General features: G+C 41.3%; 1 protein-coding gene across 1 annotated transcript in view; it reads right to left on the reverse strand.

Annotated features, from left to right (window-relative positions):
* Window positions 1-8,199: 8,199 nt before the first annotated feature.
* The window catches only part of smad3a (SMAD family member 3a), a 38,647-nt gene continuing 24,155 nt past the window's right edge, over window positions 8,200-22,691 (reverse strand). The window contains exons 2-8 of the mRNA XM_086025959.1: window positions 17,111-17,304; window positions 16,891-17,025; window positions 15,186-15,311; window positions 12,657-12,869; window positions 12,389-12,526; window positions 10,609-10,753; window positions 8,200-9,855 (exon numbers count right to left, since the gene is read on the reverse strand). Of these exons, the coding sequence (XP_085882085.1) occupies window positions 9,732-9,855; window positions 10,609-10,753; window positions 12,389-12,526; window positions 12,657-12,869; window positions 15,186-15,311; window positions 16,891-17,025; window positions 17,111-17,304 (1,075 nt within the window). The 3' untranslated portion in view covers window positions 8,200-9,731. The remainder of the gene's footprint in view (window positions 9,856-10,608; window positions 10,754-12,388; window positions 12,527-12,656; window positions 12,870-15,185; window positions 15,312-16,890; window positions 17,026-17,110; window positions 17,305-22,691) is intronic.

The raw sequence follows: 22,691 nt of genomic DNA on the forward strand, positions 1-22,691 counted from the left end.
CATCTCAATTAGTAATCGCATGGACTCACACAGGCCACCAACACCGGCCTGTGGTCATTCCTCAACGTTGCAGTGATAAATGACGGCGACGAGAGCTCCGTTTCAGTCCATATTCCTTTAGTGCGAGCGATGAAACGTTTGCCCTTTCCGGCCATTTCAATTATCATGTCTTCATACGTGTGTGACTCTCACCGAATTTCACAAGAAAATCGAATTGCGCGCTGTGTTGACAAGTTGCTGCATGTCCAAATGGAGACGTGAGGAACAGTGTGATAAATCTTTTGTAATAAAAGAAAAACCGAAAAAAAAATCGCTCACCGTTGCTCGTAAATGGACTGCAATGAAAAATAGATGAATAAATGAATACAATATTTTGGGTGAGGGGGTGATATAGTGGTGTGAAAAAGCATTTGCCCCCTTCCTGATTTCTGTACATTTATCACATTTTTCCCACATGTTTCCCATCGTCAAACAAATTGAAATTTTAGTCAAAGAAAAGACAAGTAAAATGCAGTTTTTAAATCAAGGTTGCCATTATTAAAGGAAATAAACAAATCCAAAGCTACCTGTGCCTGTGTGAAAAAGTGATTGCCCCCTAACCCTAATAACTGGGTTAGTTAATAAATCAAGCATTTTCATTTACTGGCAATGAGTCTTTCACATCTCTGTGGAGACATTTTGGCCCACTCTTCCTTGCAGAATTGTTTTAATTCAGCAACTCTGAAGGGGTTTAAAGCTTGAACAGCCTTTTAAGGGTGATGCCACAGCATTTTTATGAGATTCAAGTCTGGAATTCGACTTTGGCATTCAGAAGTTGACTTGCTGATGTGTTTTCGATCATTGTTGTGATGCAGAACCCCAATGGGCTTCAGCTTGAGGTCACAAACTGATGGCCAAACATGTTCCCTCTGGATTTTCAGGTCAAGAGCAGAAAGAATTCATGGTTCCATCTACACAGTAAGTCATCCAGGTCCTGAATTATCATAGCAGCCCCAGATTATCACACTACCACAGCCATGTTTGACTGTTGGTATCATGTTCTTTTTCTGAAATGCTGTGCTACATTCACCTAACGAGACACATACCTTCCAAAAAGTTCAACTTTCCGCTCAGTCTCTTCCTCATTTTGAGTCATGAAAACTGAACGTAACTGAAGCGAGGGAGGCCAGCAGTTCTTCAGATGTTTTCCTGGGTTCCTATGTGACCTCCTGGATGAGTCATCGCTGCGAATTTGGTGTAATTTCTGTTGAATGGCCACTCCTGGGAAGGTTCACCACTGTTCCATGTTTTGTAAAGTTGTGATTCGCTGGAGTTCTAAAGCTTTAGGAATTACTTTGTACCGGTAACTTTTTCCAGACTGATAGATATCAGTTACTTAATTTCTCATCTGTTCTTGAATATATTTGGATCTTGGCGTTTCGTTTTGTTGCATCTTTTGGAGATCTTTTGGCCAAAATAATTTTCTCGGACAGGTTCTAATTAGATGATTTCTTGTGTGAACAGGTCTGGAAGTAATCAGGCTTGGTTTGCAGTCAATGCAAATGAGCTGAAAATATGATTAGCCACATAACAATGGAAGCTAGTACTTTTTCATAAAAGCTCAGGAAGCTATGAGCATCCAACCCTATCCTTTAATAAATTAAATCACAATTAAAAAATTGCAATGCTTTTTATGTTAACTTAGGTTATTTTTATTTGAGCTTTACATTTTAGATGATCTTAAAGATTAAAGTGGGTAAACTATGCAACAAAATAATGATTTTAGAAGGGAGCAAAATCTTTTCCATGGCACTATAGTTCAGAGGTCGTGGGTTCGATCCCGGCCCCGGCCTCCCTGTGTGGAGTTTGCATGTTCTCCCCGTGCCTGCATGGGTTTTCTCCGGGTACTCCGGTTTCCTCCCACATTCCAAAAAATACATGCATGGTAAGTTGATTGGACTCTCTAAATTGCCCCTAGGTATGATTGTGAGTGCGGATGTTTGTCTTTCTGTGCCCTGCGATTGGCTGGCCACCAATTCAGGGTGTACTCCACCTACTGCCCAAAGACAGCTGGGATAGGCTCCAGCACGCCCCGCGACCCTTGTGAGGATAAGCGGTATAGATAATGTCTGGATATTCTGACCAGACGAGTTAGAGTGGTACGCGCGGATTTATTTTTACAGCCAGCAGAGGTCAGTGTAGCGTTTAAAACCGTCATCATGTCACTTAGTGTGGACAAACAGCAAAAGAATTTGTGGGAGCAATGGCGAAATTTTATTTAACCCAGATTCCCTGAGGGTATTTAAATGATTCAACTTGGACTTAAGTTCTCTATGTTTGAATCAATATTCGTTTCTCTTTTGTGATGTCAAGTGTGGAGGACCAAAACTGCCAAAATCAAAAATAAATAAAAGTGAAATTAAAAACAAACATAAAAAAGTATATATAATTGAAATAGAGTTAAATTCAATTAAATTGATATTTAACCGTATTTATATATTTACTCTTGTATTTATTTCCACATTTATTTTGGTATTTTGGTATTTATTTTTAACTCTTTTTTAAATTTTTGTATTTATTTTTACTTTTATTTTGTAGTAACTATTTTTTGTTGTTCTTTTCATACATATTTCCATATATATTTTTTTAATTTATATTTTCAATTATTTATTTTTTATTTTCACTTTATTTATTAATTTTTGGCAGTTTTGGTCCTGCAGTGCAGAAGGAAATGTTATTCAAATGAGGAGGCGGTCCTAAGCGTGTCATGGGTTAGCTATTCGCCTATTGGTTGATCGATATGTCAGTGCAGTGAGCACCATCAACCTACCCAATAGGGAAATAGTTCAACCCAAGCCACACTAAGGACCGCCTTCTCGTTTGAATAACATTACCTTCTGCATTTCATGCTGACATGAAGAAATGTTATTCTAACGAGGGGGCGGTCCAAAGTATTTGGAACCTCTCACCAATTGGTTGACGACATCCATATTTCGAACCGCCTCGACAGCTTGCGTGGTGGTGAGAGGAGCCGCGAACACTCTGCCGTGACCATGTATATATATATATATATATATATATATATATATATATATATATATATATATATATATATATATATATATAATAAAATTAAATATCAATTTATTTAGAGGTGGGATATGTTCATAATTACTACATACGGTAGTTCTACCTAATATTCTAATATCTCCACATCACATACTGCATTCTGAATGGCCTGATCATTTCATTTTGAATGGGTGACAAAATGCCTGCTATCTATTATGTATGACAATATATTTTAAAGCAGGGGTGTCAAACTCATTTTTGTCGCGGGCCACATCATAGTTATGAAGTCCCTCGGAGGGCCGTTACAACTGTGAGCCCATATATATGTATGATAGCCTTATATTATCACATATACGCAACAAATTGATGGATAACTAGTTTTGAAATCAGAAGCCCGTAAATAGTTTGTTCAACTATTATTCAATGTATTTTAAAGAGGGATTGGTAACAAATGCTTGCAATATCTCATATTGTTGCTGTCCTGTGAAAAACTTCTCCAATTTTGGAAGGAAAAAAAAAATTCACGTTAATGCAATGTCTGTGATACAGAAACACCATTCACGTAAAAATAAGAAAACTGAAAAAAATGGACATAAGTGTTTTTCATAGGACAGCGACGATATGTGCAGTGACGACAATTTCAAAGAAACATGTCAACACACATGATTTGCCTTCGCGGGCCACTTAAAATGATGTCGCGGGCCCGATCTGGCCCCAGGCCTTGAGTTTGACGCCAATGTTTTACAGGCTTCTTTCTACTCCCGCGTCGGCGCGGATGACAACTGCCACATTGCATCACATGACCGAGGCAGAGTGCTACGTGACATGTTGGCGACAGGTCTGCATCACATGCCGCGCGCACGTCAGAAATTGTTGCTGCGTATACGACGCCGCGCGCATTCTCTCTCGTGATTGGTCCGTTATGACACATGTTGCGACATTTGAGGGCAATTTCTTTGTCACCGAGGAGGAGGGGAGCCACCACGCAGCTTGTTCTTGCTGCGAAGCAAACTAGTTTAGCAGCGGCGTGGGTGTTATGTCACGCTCGCGCGGATGTCGCCCGCGGGAGTATTAAGAAGCCTTAAGGCTTTATCTACTTTCTGCCTTTTGTGCTGATAGTCATTTTACAGATGACATAATGACAATGTGTCATCTGTGAATAACATATTGTTATCTACTAAGAGGAAAACATGACTCTCACTCATCATCTCGCATTCACTCCATTGGCAGTTTATTCATATTAGTGTGCAGCACAACAGCTAAATGCAGCTTCACCATGTTTACTTTGAACTCTGGGCTCCACTAAAGTTGACCCAAGTCGGCAGACCTCCGAGCCCAACTTTGTTTATATTCAATCTGTGTTTCTTAATGTATTCAGGACCCAAGCCATGCAGTGATTTATAGGCCAGTAGCAGAATTTTGAAATCTAATCTACACCTGATTGAAAGACAGCGTTCCGGTCAGAAGCCTAGCTGCAGTGTTATGAATGAGATGCAGCTGTTTGATGCTATTTTGAGTAACTGCATATTTAATTCATCCCCGCAGGAATTAAAAATCACATCATTTAGGTACTGTCGTTACAACAAATTGTTGCCATGCTATCAATTATATACTTAAAGCGGAAATCAACCCAAACGTATTTTTTTCAAGAATATGTTCCCAGCAGGCCCACTAGTTGAAACACGGCATTCTGATTAATAGTGCGTTTGTGGAATATGAGTTAAGCAGCAAAATCCACCTGTTTTTAGCCATCTCTGAGGGCGGCCATTTTGTCATTTCTGTCGACTGAAAATGACATCACAACTACGACCAATCACAGCTCGCCTGTCTTCTAAAGCTGAGCCGTGATTGGTCGTTACCTGATCCCTAGGTAGTTGTGATGTCATTTTCAGTCGACAGAAGTGACAAAATGGCTGCCCCCGGAGATGGCTAAAAACGAGTGGATTAACTCTTACTCCACAAACGCAATATATATCAGAATGCTTTGTTTCAACTAGTAGGCTTGCATATTGCATATTCTTGAAAAAAATATGTTTATGTTGACTTCCGCTTTAAGTTTAACAGAGTTCACCTTTGGAGCTGTGCAAACTTTTTTTTTTTTTGTCTGAAGCCCAAATATTTGCCCCACACTAAAGTAGTTTGGAAAGGGGTGCAGCCCATTTTACCCCAAGGGCATAAGAACAAAGTCTGCATTCATATTCCAACCCCTGCGGTGCGTCTGTGAGAGGAGGAATGGTTATGCTTTTCATTAGTCTGCAACACAGCAGCAAGTAAAGAAACTTGATTGTCTGCCTGCTCCGGGCCTGTAATTATTGTTTCTGTTTGCTTCTGAGGACGCTGCCAAACTAGCCTCAGGGGTGGAGGAAATCTCAGGACTGCACAGTTAAGCAGACGGTCCACTAAAAGCCGAAAAGTCTACAGAGCGTCTAATTCCTGTCATTGAGCCTCGTTCGACACAAACTGCAATGTTTGTTTTTTTAATTATTAACTTACTGTGACTGTGTACATGTGTAGCCTACCCAGTTTTAAAACTTGAGAGACCCCAACCTTGAGGAAATATCCGCAAGTGTATGCTTGTTGCGCTGATAGTGTGTAGTGTAGCGTATTCCAGATGACCAGCACAGTACACTTCAGTCTCACCCAAACTCTTGATCTCCATAGACAATTTGGAGTCTCCTCCCCCAAACCAGATGTCTGTTGTAGTACCAAGAGTGGCCTATGAGGAGCACCATGGTGCCAAAGGCCATCCAGACAGAGGGAAAATACAAAGAATGAAGAAGTTTAACAGAAGAAACTAAGCTCTTTTACTGTACTAAGGCCCAATCGCAATACCTACACTGCACCCTACGGTCCTCATTTTAGTGTATATGCAGTCGAAGTGCACGTAGTGGTCGAGAGCGCAGGTTACAAGGGAATGACTAGTGCGTGTGACGTGATCGATTTACTCCACTGTGTTGGATCTGCGTCATCAAACATTAGCAATTTTAAAATGATAACTGAAGTAAAGTAGTGGTAAAGTAAAAACTCGGGTTCTGGCTTCCATTATTTGCGCTACAGGTATTTGTGGCCACTAAAGGATATGCGGCGCATGCGTAGATGATCGCTAAGTAGGGCGACTACACAAGGACATGAAACATAGGTGACTTTAACACATCGATTGAACTCACACAAATAAAAATGATAAAGTATGTAATAATTCGATATTTACACTTGAAAAGACATTTTTTCGGCACAGGAATTTCTCCACGCGCCGCCAGTTTCATGCTGTTTTGGTCAAATCCGTAATGAATTGTGGGTAATCCGCTTCGGCTGAGGGTTTGTGGATGCGGACTCAGCAGAAGTCTGCAACAAAGGCACACTACAATTGGGACACTCTACACACCCGTGTAGCCTTGACGGGAACGCGCAATTGAGTTGCACCAGGGAGGCAAGTGTGGGTATTGAGATTGGCCCTAAATTACTACTAGCTCTTCTTGACATTCTTATTGAGGTAAATGACCTGGGAAACGCATTTATGAGTGGTGGACAGTCATTAAAACCAGCAAGGCCTCTTTCTATCAGATAATTACACTGCTCAACAAGTTTGTCCCATTTTTGTTTTAATCGGAGATGTAACTAAACTTTTCTAGATGATTTCTTTTTTTGTACTGATTCTGAATCTGCCCTTGACTTTTTCTAGCACATCAGGTATTCATAATAGGGCCCGTGCAAGGTGCGTCATCGCTAACGTAGCAGCCATGCTGAGAGCGCACTGGAGGCGACCTGACTACTGTTGTTACACGCAAGATGAACTCGCTGTGTTTCTCGCTTGATTTAGGCGGCCGGAATATGCAAACATGGTGAACCATTGCTGTGTTAGGGGGTACGGCAATGCCACCCACGATCGCAAAGCAAGAAAATGTAACAACGGGCTGAGTTTTTCAAGGTTTCCTGCTTGGCGAGAGACGGCGGGAACACTGTCAAAAGGGGCCTTATTGTTATCTAGCTATAATTCACAGGCTCACTAATGTAGATGATAAATGTACCTCCTGTGGAAGTGAGTCAGAGCCAATTTAGCATTTATTTGGTAATTGCCCTAAAATTTTGGAGAGATTATATGTGAAAAAGTGGTTATACTATTGCAATTGCTGTAAAAGATATTGTTACAAGTTTTATACATAATGGAACATGTTTGTCCTTTGTAATCAATCTTATGTTGCTACTTGGCAAGTTTTATTTACACAAGATGAGGATATCCAAATCCCAATATCAAGTATTCCTTACCGAGTTTCGACGATATGTAGATACCTTGAAATTAATGAAAAACAAGAAAAGTGTTTGTACATTAGAGTTCCTTCGTGAATGATCTCTGATTGATCTCGAATTAATGTTTATTGTGCCTTACATATAATTAATTTTATTTTATACATTTTTCTTTAATGTTGGTTATGTGCGTATGTTGCATTACATTGATATTTTCACTTTGTTACACAATAATATTTGTGAATATTTGAATGAAACAATAATAATTATTATTTTTTTAAAAGCTATAATTCACACAGAGAAAAATCTGTATTGCGCATGCTTTTATAGGTACAAATTATAAATTAAAAAATTTACAACACAAACAAAATCTGATGTGCTAGAAAAGTAGTTGATTTTGGAAATCAGTGTCAAAAATACATTTAGGATTAAAATATGCTGAAGTGTTATTGATTCTGAAAATCTCCAGATGATGCCCGTGGCACAGTTGCATGCTGTTATTATATTTTTGTATTGTATTGATGATTTTTCTATAGTCATGGCATTAGCAGTATAGTACAAGTTTGATCAAGACGGGTAAGCCCCTACCATAGGTCCAGGTACCAAATACGCCACCCGGCCACTGACGTAAGTATTGAAGAGGTTTAATTTGTGTGCGTGTGTGTTTTAAGGAATTCGGGAGGGGAAAAAAAATCACTCAAAAATATTACAGGATAATCACTCAGGATAAACATTTCGAAACAGGACAATCAGGCTTTTGCTGACTTTGACTTTGAAAGGGAGTAATGCTTTCTGGTTATAGATTCAGTATGTGTTTCTTCTGCGAATGGCTATGCAAGACTTGTACTATTTTGGATCAGACGACGTGTCAAGAATGACAAGTTATTTGTTTCATAGACAAAACAAATGTACAAAGCAACATTTTATTGACAGGAGAAATAAAAGGGCATAATCGTATACCAAACATCCAAAATGATGCAAAATCTCAACTAATACGGATGAACTAATGAAGTGAGCAATTTGGAAAAGCACAAACACAATTACTAAAGAGTGTATAAAGAATACTTCTCAGACTACGTAGTTTAATAAAAGCCCTTTAAGGACTTGCACTGAGGCGCTCAGTCACACCACAAAAAGGAGTCCTGGTCTCAGATTGGTAGATGCTACTTTTCTGAAACAAATAAACTTTTTGAAGGGTTTGTCAGTCATCCCCATCAGTTACACACTTGCTTTACATCCCAACAATGTTAAATATTAGCACCACTGGGCAGGCATTAATGTCAAAGATGGATTTATGAAAAGAACTATAATGTAAGAAGATACTGTATCTTGTCCATGTTCAGGTAGTGGATTATATTTTGGAAGTAAATGTGACCCCTGCCAGAACCAAAGCTAAGACTGAATATTCTTTCATTCATCTTTGATCACCCTTTGACAAAAATCATCAACATTATAAAGGTAAATGGTCAAAAACAATCATATAAACTAGACAGTAAAAAAAAAAAAAAAAAAAAAAAAGACTGAGCGGAGCTATTATTATTTACACGTTTCCATCTAAAACCTTTCCCTTTATCAAAAGCTGCATGGAGTAAAAGTTTCTGTTCTAGAAAAATAGAAGTTATTAAGTGTCACATCTGTCTTTTCCCCTGGTTTCTGTATACAATTAGGCTGTTGTTGTCGTCTTTTTTTTCTTTTTTTTTTTATACAATCCTGAGAGTTTAAAAAAGGGAAACTACTGCACTGCCTCCTCAGGTTCATTTCCACACAAACACAAACGGTGAAAACGTGAGATTTTTTTCGGTCTCCTTATTGTGGATGCCTGCTACAAACACACGCACAAACAATAAGAACAACGGGAGATTTTGTGACGAGCTTGAAGTGTCAGTAGCAAAGGTTGCGTTAATAACAGGGGCGGCCACATCTAGGGGAAGATTTTGATAAATGTGAAATCTGTGGTGCAGATAATTACTTCCAAAGATCCTTTGGGTTTTTGGATGAAAGCATGTCAGACATCTTTTTCAGAAACTTGGGAACTGGTTTAAATTTTGGTCAGGAAAAAAAAAAAAGTACGGTCATCAGACAGCCAAATAAAAGTAGGTTAAACAAGATCTTAAAGACAGTCTTTCTCCATCAATACAATGTGACATACTGTATGTACAACATAAAAACCATTTAAAAAGCAATATATGAATCTCTTGATTGACCCCCCCCCCCAAAAAAACACCCCATCATTGCGATGTGACAAGAACAATCAACAAGCGAGTTCATACTAACTTGATCTTGCTTTAATGCACTTGTCCCCCTTTGCCACACAAAAATCAAACATGTCCTGTATATAAAAAGTGCTACTAACAGCTGGTGGGGAAGAAGAGCAGGCTCGTGGGTCACTGAAGGATCACGTTGTTGTTTTCAGTCACTAACATAGACGTGAGGGAGGTTCCCTAGGAGACGCTGGAGCAGCGGATACTGGGGGAGCCCATCTGCGTCAGCACCTTGTCCAGCCACTGCAAGGGGCCGTTCAGGTGCAGCTCGATCCAGCAGGGGGTGCTGGTCACCGTCTGTCGCCTGCAAACACATTGGGATGAATGAAGAAAACAGCAAACTTTTACTACTCTGGCAGAGGGGACCATACAAGAATAACAAAACAATACATTAACAACTCGTAAATGTGCTCATCGTGATCTCTTTTTTTTTCTCTCAATGAATTTAGAGAGCAGAGCAGGGCCAGAAGATTTCAATCATTCAGCTCGGAAAAGCAATAGTGAGGTGTGGCTTGAGGTGGAGAAGTGGGAGGTCTTGGCCGGCTTAGTAGTCAGAATCCTGTTTTTAAGTGTCTCCACATGACTGAGCTGGAACGCCGCCACTCCCGGCGCAAGGGCTTCTCTCCCCCGTGGGCGCTAATCATTCTTACTATCAGTGAGTCAGACTGTGCGGAAAACTGGGAGGGGGCAGAAGAGGGAAAGTCTGACATGTCTTTTTGACACAGTCCATGTGTGTTTGTTTGAAAATAGCCTGGCGTGCCAGCCTCTATTGAGAGAAGCCAGAAGACGTCTGAAAGCGGGAGGGGGGAGATGTCCTCTGGGACCAGGCCCGCTCGGAGACGTCGTCGCTCAAGTCAACTTAGAAATACATGGAGCCACCGAGGTACTATCGTTTCCTTGGCAGGGACTTCATTAGTGAACCACAATAGTCCGCTTTATAAAAATCCACATCTAGCGATTAGGGAGTGGCCTAATCATGCCTGTAATGCACTGTGGCGCATTGAGACGATATTGAATAGCCAATGCAGCCTCGCACACCCAATGTGACGCAACTTACCTGTACTCGGCCCCCCAGCCCTTAACAAAGCTCATGCGAATGGTGCACATCCTGGTGAGTTGGTAGACGGCCTCGAAACCCTGGTTGACGGACTGCGCCAGCAGCGCGGCAAACTCCTGGTTGTTGAAGATCTTCAGATTGCAGCCTAACAGAGGAGCGAGACCACATGAGATGGACAGGATGCAAGCGATTCTCGCCTCGGGGCCTCGCGCGGTCGGACGGACGCGTGAATGGAACATTTTCAAAATGTATTTGACGCTCAAAAATAACTTCAAACTTCTCATGTTATTATTGGAGAAAGTGTGTAAAATGCAAGCTACTAGTTTGTTTTGTCAAAGCCACTCATGGTGGGTAAGAATTCCACCAATAGACAATTTGGGATTTGGATTTTGGAATGTGGGGGGAAACCGGAGCACACAAAAGGGCCTGCGCTCAGATTCCAACACAGTACTTGCTAATTAATGCGCTACTTTTAGGCCTGTCACAATAACACATTTTTTTTATGGATGATATAGTATTCCCCAGAAACTATCACGACAAACAGTAGTATTGTTTTCTTTTCTTTCTTATTCTTAATGCCACTGATAAAGTAATGATATTAAAGCAAAAATAATTCAAGTACATCCTTTTTAAAATCACATTTGATGTGAAACGTAGGACAATAATCTACACTAAAACTGTGAAAACTTGCAGAATGGAGAATCGAAGCCTAGGTCATTTGATTTTGTATTGCAACCTAAATGAGCAGATGGACAACTGATTGTAATTAAGTAAAATGGCAAAATGATTTCACCACATCATTGTTCTCGTCTGTCATCTTTAATAGATTCACAGTACGGCACTGGTACCGGTACTTGCAAGACTAATCTGTCATGGCAGAATAAAATATCTCATTTTCAGTGTCCTCTTTAACCTGGTTGTACAAGGCTGGAATAGTTGTTTGGGAAATCCACATTTTCTTTCAACAATTTGTGCTGCCTATCAAAAGTCTGCAGTTACGTTAAAAGTGAATGAGTGATCACAGGAAGTACATGCACAAAATTGTTTCTATTGTCATTATTATTGTTGATTGTGTATTTAAAAAAATATATTTAAAAAAAAAAATGTAATAAAATCTCTCTCTCTCTCTCTCTCTCTCTCTCTCTCTCTCTCTATATATATATATATATATATATATATGTATGTATATATGTATTTATGCAAATATTGATATATTTGTGTTCAATTAAATAAGCCCAGGTTTCACACTGGATAGGTACATTTGTGACTAAATTGAGACAAAATCATTATTTGGGCATTCATACGTTCAGATATTTTTGTTTGCTGGTTACCCGTGGGATTTTATTCATGTAAAATAAGTACCGTGTCTCAACAAAGGTTGTAAAACACTGATGTAATATTTACTCTCCTAAATACAAGCTGAAGTTATGAAATAAGTCTGAGGTGTTTGTATGAACGTATAATGATTCCGAGGGAGCTGCAATCTCCCCATCTCGAGATCTCCGCCGCAGAGATCTTGCATTGGAGCGATGCAGTACGCTGGTGTCGCTGTCAATTCTGGCACTCGAAACAGGTGACTGGTGGCGGTAACTGAACGGACGGGTGTGCCGAAAACCCACAGGACCATTTATCAAGTCAGGAAAAACATCTAGAGTGTCCAATTTATTTATTGAGAAAATGAGTGGATGCACTGTTGTAATTATTGTAACAGGCCTATCCCCCCCCCCATTTTTCTTCCTTGATTTTTATTGGCCATCTCCATCGTATGTCCCGGTCTCACCTGGAGGGATCTTGCAGACAGTGGCGGGGTGCCAGCCGTAGCGCTGGTTACAGTTGGGGCTCTGCACGAAGATGGCGCTGTCGCTGAGACACTCTGCGAACACCTCTCCTCCAATATAATAGAGTCGCACTCCGCGACCTGGAAAGAAGCAAAAAGGATGCAAAATAACGGCAACAAGATATGAGCTGCCAACGTAGTTGAAAGAGTGTCAAATGTGATTTAACAGGGTTGTGTCGAAAACTGTGTGATCCAGCAGGGGGATGCCTACCGATGTGTCTGCGCGTTAGCTCCACTGCAGCGTTGCGGTTGACGTTGGACAAGAGGCCCAGGCAGAAACGCTCAGAGTTGGACGGGTCTGTAAATCCGTCCACCGTCAGCGAGGGCTGCGAGGCGTGGAAGGTCTCTCCTACCCGCTGGTTCAGCTCGTAGTAGGAAATGGAGCACCAGAAGGCTGGCTCGCAATATGTCACAGGCTGGAGATCTGATGGGAGGCACACTTGACATCACTACAAGCCACACTGAACACACGAAATCGGGAGATTCAATTCAATGAATGTTCACACCGTGCCATGAAAAAAGACATGAATCTTGGCTTTTCTAGATAGATAACAATGGCAAAAAACAACAACAAAAAAAACAGTATATGAAGTGTTTTCCTTGTTTGTATTTTCATCATGCTAATGAAAGTTTAGTCAGAATTGCCGATGGACGCCCGTTTAAAATTAGAGGCGGACCGGCCTATATTTTAGCCCCGGGAAAAAAGGCGAAGAGTCTTTTACATCTATGTGGGGATATTTTGGCCCACTCTTCCTTGCAGAATAACGTTAATTCAGCAATGCTGGAGGGTTTTCCAGCATGAATTTAGGTCGGTTTAGGTCAAGCCACAGCATTTCAATTGGATTCTAGTTCGGACTTTGCCTAGGCTACTCCAAAATGTTCATTTTGTTTATGAAGTACTTCGGAAGTTGATTTGCTGGTGTATTTTTGGATCGTGGTCCTACTTCAGAGCCCAAGTAAGCTTCAACTTGAGGTCACAAACCGATGGCCCAACATTCTCCATGAAAATCTTCTGGTAAAGGGAAGAATTCATGGTCCCATCATAGGAACAAAGCAGCAAGCAAGTGACCTCCTGGATGAGTCGTCGTACTTTTGGGGACATTTTTGTAGGCCGACCACTTATGGGAACGTTCACCACTGGTCCATGTTTCCCCATTTATGGATAATGGCTCTCACCGTGGCTCACAGGCAGAGGTGGCTGATCCAGGTCCAGAAAGTAAAAACCCTGCCGCAGTTTGGCTTTAGGTGCTTCTACTCAACCGGCAGGCAAACGGGCTCAGTTGATTAGAAGCACCTGTGGCTCAAGCCAAGCTGTGGCAGGGTTTTTACTTTCTGGACCTGGATTAGCCACCTCTGTTCACATGAGTCTTAAAGCTTTAGAAATGGCTTTGTGACCCTTTCCAGACGAAGCGCCTGCAGTCATACGGACTCCTCGCCAGCCTGTTGTGCTGAAGAAAGGAGCTGAGCCAAAATGCGAGGCTCGCGATTTACTGGTTGGTCTACGTTCCTACCCCCACCTATGGTTATAAGCTGTGGTTCGTGACCGAAAGAACAAGATAGTGGATACATGCAGCTGAAATGAGTGTGAGTCCCTTGGAGACAAGTTGAGAAGCTTGGTCATCGCTCAGAGTAGAGTTGCGGCGCCTATGCATTGAGAGGAGCCATATCACGTGGCTTGGGCATCTTGTTAGGATGCCTCCAGATAAGTCACAGGTGTCAAACGTTGGTCCTCGAGAGCCACTATCCTGCATGTTCTCGATGTTTCCCTCCCCCCGGATCAAATGAATTGGGAGTGGTTCCTGCAGAGCTCGCTGATGGGCTGATCGTTTGAATCGGGTGGGATGGAGGAGGGAAACATCAAAAACATGCATGACGGCGGCCCTCGAGGACGGGGGTTTGGCCGCTGTGGGATAAGCAGAAGATGGATAGTTGGATGGATCTGACATCCGTTGATATGCGTGGGAGCTGGACTTTAGTTGCGCAATAGTTACAGTACATCTTTCATCTTTGCTCCTGTTTCACAGTGAGATGATGGCCGATTGTTCCCAGGACTGCGAAGCTTTTGTCTGAGATGGCCAAAATGATACACTAGTAGAACAGGCTTGAGGTCACAATGTTGCAGAATAAGTCATTTCCAGACAGCGACCGAGCAGCCACAATAAAGTGCAGTAATGATGAGGACCACATGAGCATGGAGGAACACATCTTAAGGGTGGAAAACATTATACTGAGCTTGCATCACCTCATTTCAATATCATCTGCCCACTCTCAGAAGCGTTTACCAGACAAATAGTGGAAAGTCAAGCCTCACTGTCGGGACACCGGACACAGGTCGAGGGTCAAATTACAGGTCACTTTTGGAAAAAATTCTTCTGGTTCTGGTCGTTTGCAACATTGCGTCCTCTGCTTTCATGTATGGAAACAAGGCGCTTTGGGTCGGATACTAAGACATCAGGGGTTTGCCGCCAAGACCCCCGCTGTTTTCCGTCCTGATCGGATAAACGTGGGATATTGTCAGTGATGTCTGTGTGGCCGGATTGGTATCTTGGCTGTTTCACAGCTCGCACGGTGCAAGGAAAACAAAAGGCGCTTTCATCACCTGGTTTCCTCTTACAAAAAGGAGTCAAATCAAACAGCTTTCCCACCGGGGAGACATTCTATCACAACATTTGTCTGCGAGTGAAGGCGGACACAGACTGAAAAGAAAACAAACAAAGAAACACTCACACACAGTCCTTACCCAAGTTATTGTGTGTTGGGGAAACAGGATTGGGCGATAGGTTTGGTGAGCCTGTGTCCATGCTGTGGGTCATCTGGTGATCGCTGGTCTCGCCATCCTCGCTGAGGTAGCCTGGGGGTGGCGTTTCTGAACATGCAAACAGATGCCATCTCATCAGTCTCATTTAGACATACTGTTTAATGGTGCCATGTCATAGGTTTAAACAAGTCTTTTATAATATTGAATACCGTATTTTCCGGAATATAAGACGCGACTTTTCCCCTAGATTTTGAGCCATGCGGTTTATAGTCCGATGCGGCTATTCTGTGGATTTTTCTTCCGCCGCTCGGGTAGCTCTAACCGGAATGACAGTACAATTCAATACAATACATTTCCCATTAACTGGATGTGACTGGAGGAGTTCAACAGGCCAGGGCGCCAAAGGTGCTAGGTTATTGCATTAGGTGCTGTAATGCTTTGATTGTATGTTTTCCTGGAGGTCCCTGAAGTGCACATGAATGCAACTGGCTGATGTTACGTCTGTTCTGTGGTTTCCATGTGAAATGCTATTGCTGATTTAGCACGTCGTGAATAAATTGGTCGTGTCAGAATGTACCGTGGCGGGCTACAATTCCGCCGACGGCCCAGTGGCCCCGGAGGGAAAAACGTCCCACTTCTATCGTGACGCTAGGCGACCGTTTTATATCAAATTTGGTATAAGCATCGGAAAATATCAAATAAATATGGACAACTGGATTTGCCTAAACGTTTTTGATGGGGTTTGTCAACTACAAATTCAGGAAATGTTTACTGAGTCTTATGCAGCGTGTACCTGATCGTTCGAGAAATTTCAAAGTTATTTTACCCCGAGCTAGAGCCCCGTGAGGTCGGAGTCATCGGTCAGCAACCGCCCGCGACGGAAATCGGGGATTCGCACTTTTTGGTTTACAGAGTTCTTACTTTAAAGGTTTTTGCTAGAGTCATCTCAACATCCTATTTCGACCATGTTTTTTCTGTGATATAAGTCTTTCGAAACAAAACTGAAAATGTACGGTGACTGAATTTTCGGTGTATCCGTAATTATTATTTCAGTACATATACTTTTTGTGATACGTTTGTTTGGTGGTGTGACTTAACGCAAAAATGTGCTTCGACAGGTTGAGAAACACTGATGTAGACAATGGATATACATCTAGACGTGTCTATACTGAAAAAACATCTGGTTGTAGGGCTGAATGGCAAATTCAGAGGAGAAGTGAGGACTACAAATATCACATCGCATGATCACAATTCCCAGCCACAATAATGACATGAGTGTTCCATCACGATGCATTTGTTTTCTAAGATAATAAAGGCTTCATGAAAGTCATGACTTAGGGAAGACATGAGCTCAACGTGATCTGAACATTTAACCCAACTTGACATCATTCACAGTGCGTTGTTTTCTAGCTTTTTTCAGACAAAGGCCAAGGACATTTCGGAGCCAACTTGTGTTTGTGCTGCAAAAATGTCATAGGTCACTAGCCAAAATGAGCAGCACATTCAAGTTTGGACTGCATCACAACGCCTTTAAAATGCCGTCTTTTTTCATTTTCTTTACATATCTTAAGTTTGTTTTACTTTCCATGTGCAAAAGTATGTAACTTCCTCTGACACATGAATTACTATCACTCCAATACACAGCATAAAACAATTCCATCGGAGAGCGGCGATGTGCAGTTGGTACCTGGTATATAATTGCTCTGAGGCTCAATGCCAGCGGGGAAGTTGGTGTTTTCAGGGATTGAATGGCTGTAGTCATCCAGAGGTGGAAATTCACTCGGGATCTCTGTGTGTCTGGGCACCAGCACAGGAGGGAGGACTGTATGATGGACACGCATGCACAGACAGACACGTGAGAAACAAACAAAAACTACATGTGTCTGACACACGGATGAAAATCTTACCTGGGGTCTCTACTCTCTGGTAGTGGTAGGGGTTGACGCACACCTCATCTTTCTTTGTGTGAAAGGCGTATTCGCACAACTCCACCGCCCGCAGTTCGTGGTGGGATTGCAGGTCGGGCCAACGCCACAGACGACAGTAGATAACATGGGGCAGACCTTTTCTGTGGGATACTTGCAGACGGCCATCCAGAGACCTGCGGAAGAGAGAGCAGTCAGTTACTCTTAAGAGTGATGAGCGACGCAGCAGCAATAATACAACAGGTGAAATGTGACTTTTGTTATGTTATAACATATCGTCGCTGTGTCGTGAAAAACACTTATCTCCAATTTTGGAAACTTTTTTTAATTTTCACTTTAATGCGATGTCTGTAACGTGGAAACATGATTCAGGTAAAATTAAGAAAATGAAAAAAAAAATGGAGATAAGTGTTTTTCACACGATAGTGACGATATGTTATATATGTATAACACGTGTACTCTTTGACCGAGTGGTACTTTAGCGCCGGAGATTGGCATAATGGGGTTGGGTCTGATAATCTGTGAACACTATGACCCGTGAAAAATAAACACATCGGGTTAGGGTTATGCAAGATTCATACATGTCATACAAATACTAAGTCAGATGTTTCCTATGTTGATAAATAAAATAGTCAACAGCTAAAAGCTCTCCATATTCTAATCTGGGTCAACTATTGTGCACTAATTATGCAAAGCCCATTGGCTTTGGGTTTTCTATAGTAAAAGCTTTCATTCACTACTTCATTCCATTTCAAGTGTGTGACTTAATGTCAAGCTGTTGAGTTAAGTATGAGTTCAATAAATAATAAACTGTGCTAGAGCTGGGGGAGGAAAAATCGGCTAAATCGACCTGAAAAATTAGTCGACACAAAAACCTCTGCCTCCCTTTGTTACAGATATATGCGCTCAATCAATGGGGGGACTTTGTTGTCATGAAGGAATACAATAACAGAAAAAAAGATGCCAAGGGCAAAAATAAAGTTTTATGTAATTACTGGTAAGTGGTAGCTTGGAGACGGGAACATAGTACGTGTTCATGTGACTACGAGCTGGTTTGGCACATACTACTAAAGCTAACTTTTTTTCACTCATTTGGTAATGTAATGTATACTCCAATGGCCATCTCAGAATGCACTTTATGGTGTTTCCAGATCAAAAAGTTCTCAGCGGGTGGCTTTTTGGGTGGGTCGCAGACAGCTCATAAAAAAAAAAAAAAAAAAAAAGAAAATCTTATTTGGATTTGTCCAGTACAGAGGCGTACACAGTTCCCACATGGAACATATTAAGGAAATGACAGGAAAGCTGTCTCGCACTTTAGCCACTAATTGATTCCGTAAACAGATACAGTGCAGTCCAGCCCCTGGCTAGTGGATATCATGGCGAGCGATACGCTTTTGGCGGTACAACAAATTCATTTGCCCTACATGTGTTTTCAGAGGCTATTTTTAAACAAATAGTTTCTTTGTTGTTCTAAACTTCCATAAAAGTAGGTTGCGACTTTGGAAAATGCAGGTAGGTGACAACAGTTGAGCACCACTGTTCTAGACTAAACACTCTAATGTATTAAATTTGTAAATGACGCTTAGTTGTGTAAGTGCCCATTCCACACCTCTCACAAAGTGCAGCTCACGGTTTGGTGCTTTCTGAGTAAAGTAACCCTGAACAAGCTAACGCCTCATCGCAGTATGTCCCATCACTAACTATATCACATATTCAGGGGTGAAAAAGGTGAGTTAAGTATACAACCCCTCTAGCAGAGTCTGGGGGCATGGTCCCCTGGAAGAAAATTGTGAATATTTCATATTTAAAAGCATCAATCTGATGCATTTAGACAGAAAAATCAAGCAGTTACAATATAAGCAGGGATGGGAGGGGTAGTTTTAAAATGTATTCGGATATTTTCTAGTCATGTTATAAAATGTAGTTAGTAACGGAAACAAAGTACCATAATATTAAAATAATATAACTTAATTCATTTGAATTACAAAGTACTTTTGGATTACCTGTACTAATACAATATTAACTATTAGGGCTGGGCGATAATTCAATATCAATATGCATCACGAATGACACTTTGGAGTAGCATCTAATGCAAATAAGCATTTACACTCTTAAAACAGTTGGGTTAAAAATAACCCAATTCTGGGTCAAAAATGGACCGATCCACTAGTTGGGTCAATAAATCCTAAACCTAAACCAAGTTTCTGGGTTGTTTTAGCATAAAAAAAACCCCAAAAAATGGTAGTTTTGTAAAAAACAACCTAAAAAATGTGGCTGTTTTGTACAAAACAATGCAAGAAAGTGGGTCAAATTGACCCAATTAGTCGATAGGTCAATTCTTGACCCCAAATTGTGTTATTTTTAACCCAACTGTTTTTAGAGTGTACAATGCAATGGTGGAGGAGAAACTGCACATTACACTACAATGTACACAAAACAGGTCATTGTTATTTTTTTGTTATATAGGTTAAAAAAATCAATAATTGTCAATATTGGCTGATATGAAATACTTATATTGTGAAAAATCGCCCAGCCCTACGGAGTATATTTAATCTTTATATTGACCAGCAGTTTATTTCACTCTCTCATAGTTACGGTGACCTCTTATTAAAGGTTACAGTGGAAGTCAACCCAAACATATTTTTTTCAAGAATATGTTCCATGCAAGCCCACTAGTTGAAACAAGGCATAGTAGAGTGAATCTGTCAGTGATTTGTACGTAGTGTACTCATGTTAGCGGTGTAGCGGGCTAGAACTAGCTCCTGCCAAAGCAGGACGCCACAGGGCTCTGTCAGCTCAAACTTTTCTTTGTAAATATTATCTAAGATAAATAAGTCCTTCAGTTCAGTTCCTCTAACTCCAATTGATATTAGAAGTAGACCCGTTTGCTGACATCCACCGGGGGAGTTGAGCTCACGTGGCCCATTGAACTACCCGACTATGAAAATTCATCCACGTGTTGTGCTGGGGGCTGTGTTTATATAGAATTCAAGTCTCCCGTGAGACGCGAGCACATCTTCGCAGTTCAATGATCATCTCTGGTATACCTATATACCTACAATAAGTACCTCCATTGGGTTGATATTTTGATTTCCGTCACCAGAGGAGTTGGTGCCTCACCTGTCATGAACCTCACCACATGACATTTGCATACTGTAGAAGTTATAAGGATGGAAAGTAGTGAGGGAAGTGGAGGAAACCCAATTCCCAAAGTACATGTGTGATATCAAATGTCATCAATGATGAACCCGCATGTGACAGGATTTCCTATCATTGCCTTTTAAACCAGAGTAGGGCAACAAAAAGCAAAACACTGGTAAATGTAGCTGTTGAAAGAGAAGCCCCATGCTCCACGCCGTCGAGTGTTACTTACAATATGTTTAGGAAAGGGCTGGACTCACATGCTCTAACATGGATACATGTGACCTCCTGTCCAAACAAATAACTGAGCTGCTTGGGTTACAAAACACACACCCTCTGTGAAGATTGCCATTTGCTGTACTATTTACATGGAAATGGTTGCGGCCTGCTAAATTGTATATGCGGGATATATTAAACAATGTCCTTGTTGATGGAAGTTTACAATTACAGGATCATGTAATATATATACTAGCACATTTCCACCATGTGCTACAGTTCCTGGATGGGGCTTGCGTTTCCACTTACAGGATGTTCTGTATAAGCGGGATGGCAATAGCCTCTGGCTATCTGAAGTAGGGTTGCCAAGATTAGTCGACTAATCACGACGACGTTGACAATCAAAATTGTCGACAATTAATTATAATAGTCAACGCGTTGTTTATTCATACATTTTTTTTATTTGCCACATTGTTTTTCTCTCGAAACTGCCTCGTCTCGCGCTTCTCCCGCTGGCTGTTTGCCTGTCTGCAATGCACATGCGCAGTAGTGGTAATCCGGGTCACCTGTGATGTAGGCAGAAGCATTGTGGGTAAAGTAGTGTAAGGGCTAACTCGTGTTGGCAACAGAGTCCGAAAGTTACGGCGCATTTCACCAAATAGACTAAATCCAATGCAAACTGCCTTTCATGGCAGCACGACGGGGATGCCCGATCATTTAAAAAAGGAAGCAAGTTGTGGCTTGTGTCTGATTTCATTTCTGACATAGGTACAGTCTTGTCTGGAAGCTAGCTGTAGGTAGCATACACACTAGGGGTGTAACGGTACGCTCAATCACGTTTCGGTTTGGTTCGGTTTTTTGGAAACTTCGGTATATTTTCGGTACAAAACAACTGATATTTTTTAAAAATATGTTTATTTTGAAAAGATGACAAGTAAACTGTCCTTTTCTTCGAAAAAATAAATAAAACCGAACCATTCGGGTGATATTCTGGTGAAGAAATTACACCAGAATAAAAACATACACCAACAATAAAGACTCTCTTAATTTTATAAATTATTAAGACACTGAAATCTTTAAACATTCAGCAGCAACAGCCTATGACACACCTAAGTATTCAAGTTAAAGACAAGTTGTCATTACAGTACATATATACCCATTTTGAAGATAAAAAAAATACATACAATAACAGTTACAATTATTGCTAACTTTATCAAAACTATTTATAATGAAATACAGTAACTTTAAAGTCTTTATGAAATTATTTACACTTTTTAGGCATTGAAATCTTTGAATGTTGAACAGCATATTGTAACGAATTGGGTTATTTGTGTTGTAGTCGGATTTGTGTGTTGCTGAGTTGTGATGTTTCCGAGGTTCGTGAATGCATCGTACGGCTAGCGAGTGGAGCAGCGGAGAAAGAAGAGTGCGAGCAGTTGTACTTGGATTAATAAAAACGTTATTATTAAACTACGTCTGACGGCGTGTTCGCTACAATATGATAAATCTCGCTATTTAAGTTTGACGTTTTTGCTCCCTCGTCTAAGAAACATTCACAGTGGGATGATGCCGTGCATGTTAGACGTGCTACTTGCCGCCCATCTCATGTAGCAATGTCGGCACACAAATCGGATTTAACCACGTACCTTTCCCCATCTGCGTTTTTAACAGGACCAAACATGAGACCGCAGTGTACTCGGGACCTTCGAGCTCTGGCTCTTTTCTGGCTCTCACTTTTGTGCCGCCACTCTCGTCTCCTGCATGCACCAGTCAATAGCGCGCGTGCGTAAGCTCGCGCTAATAAGTGGACCGAACCGAACATGCCATACCGAAATGTATTAATACACCCACGTGTACCGTTACACCCCTAATACACACGTTACGGTGTGTGTTTGATGTAAGGTAACGCCAGGGCTGGGCGTCGCCTAACCGCCACCAAGTTCCGTCCTGCATATTTAATCGACCCACGTGGTCCCGGTCCATCCCGCGTCGGCGACAGCCAATCGCCGTCGAGAACGTAATCTTCACGCCACAGTAGGCTTGTCAAAAATATCGATACTTCGGTACTTACTCGATACTAAAGATTTGGAATGGATACAAAACTAGCTTGCTGTGGCATCGATACTACCGATACCAAACCACAGACTTCGATACCAACAGCGCTTTATCTGCCAACGTCTGCTCCTAATGGTCTGCTGCTCCCGCA

Source organism: Filicampus tigris, chromosome 3 (assembly GCF_054856515.1).
Source record: "Filicampus tigris isolate MCC_2025a chromosome 3, RoL_Ftig_1.0, whole genome shotgun sequence".
Taxonomy (NCBI): Eukaryota; Metazoa; Chordata; class Actinopteri; order Syngnathiformes; family Syngnathidae; genus Filicampus; species Filicampus tigris.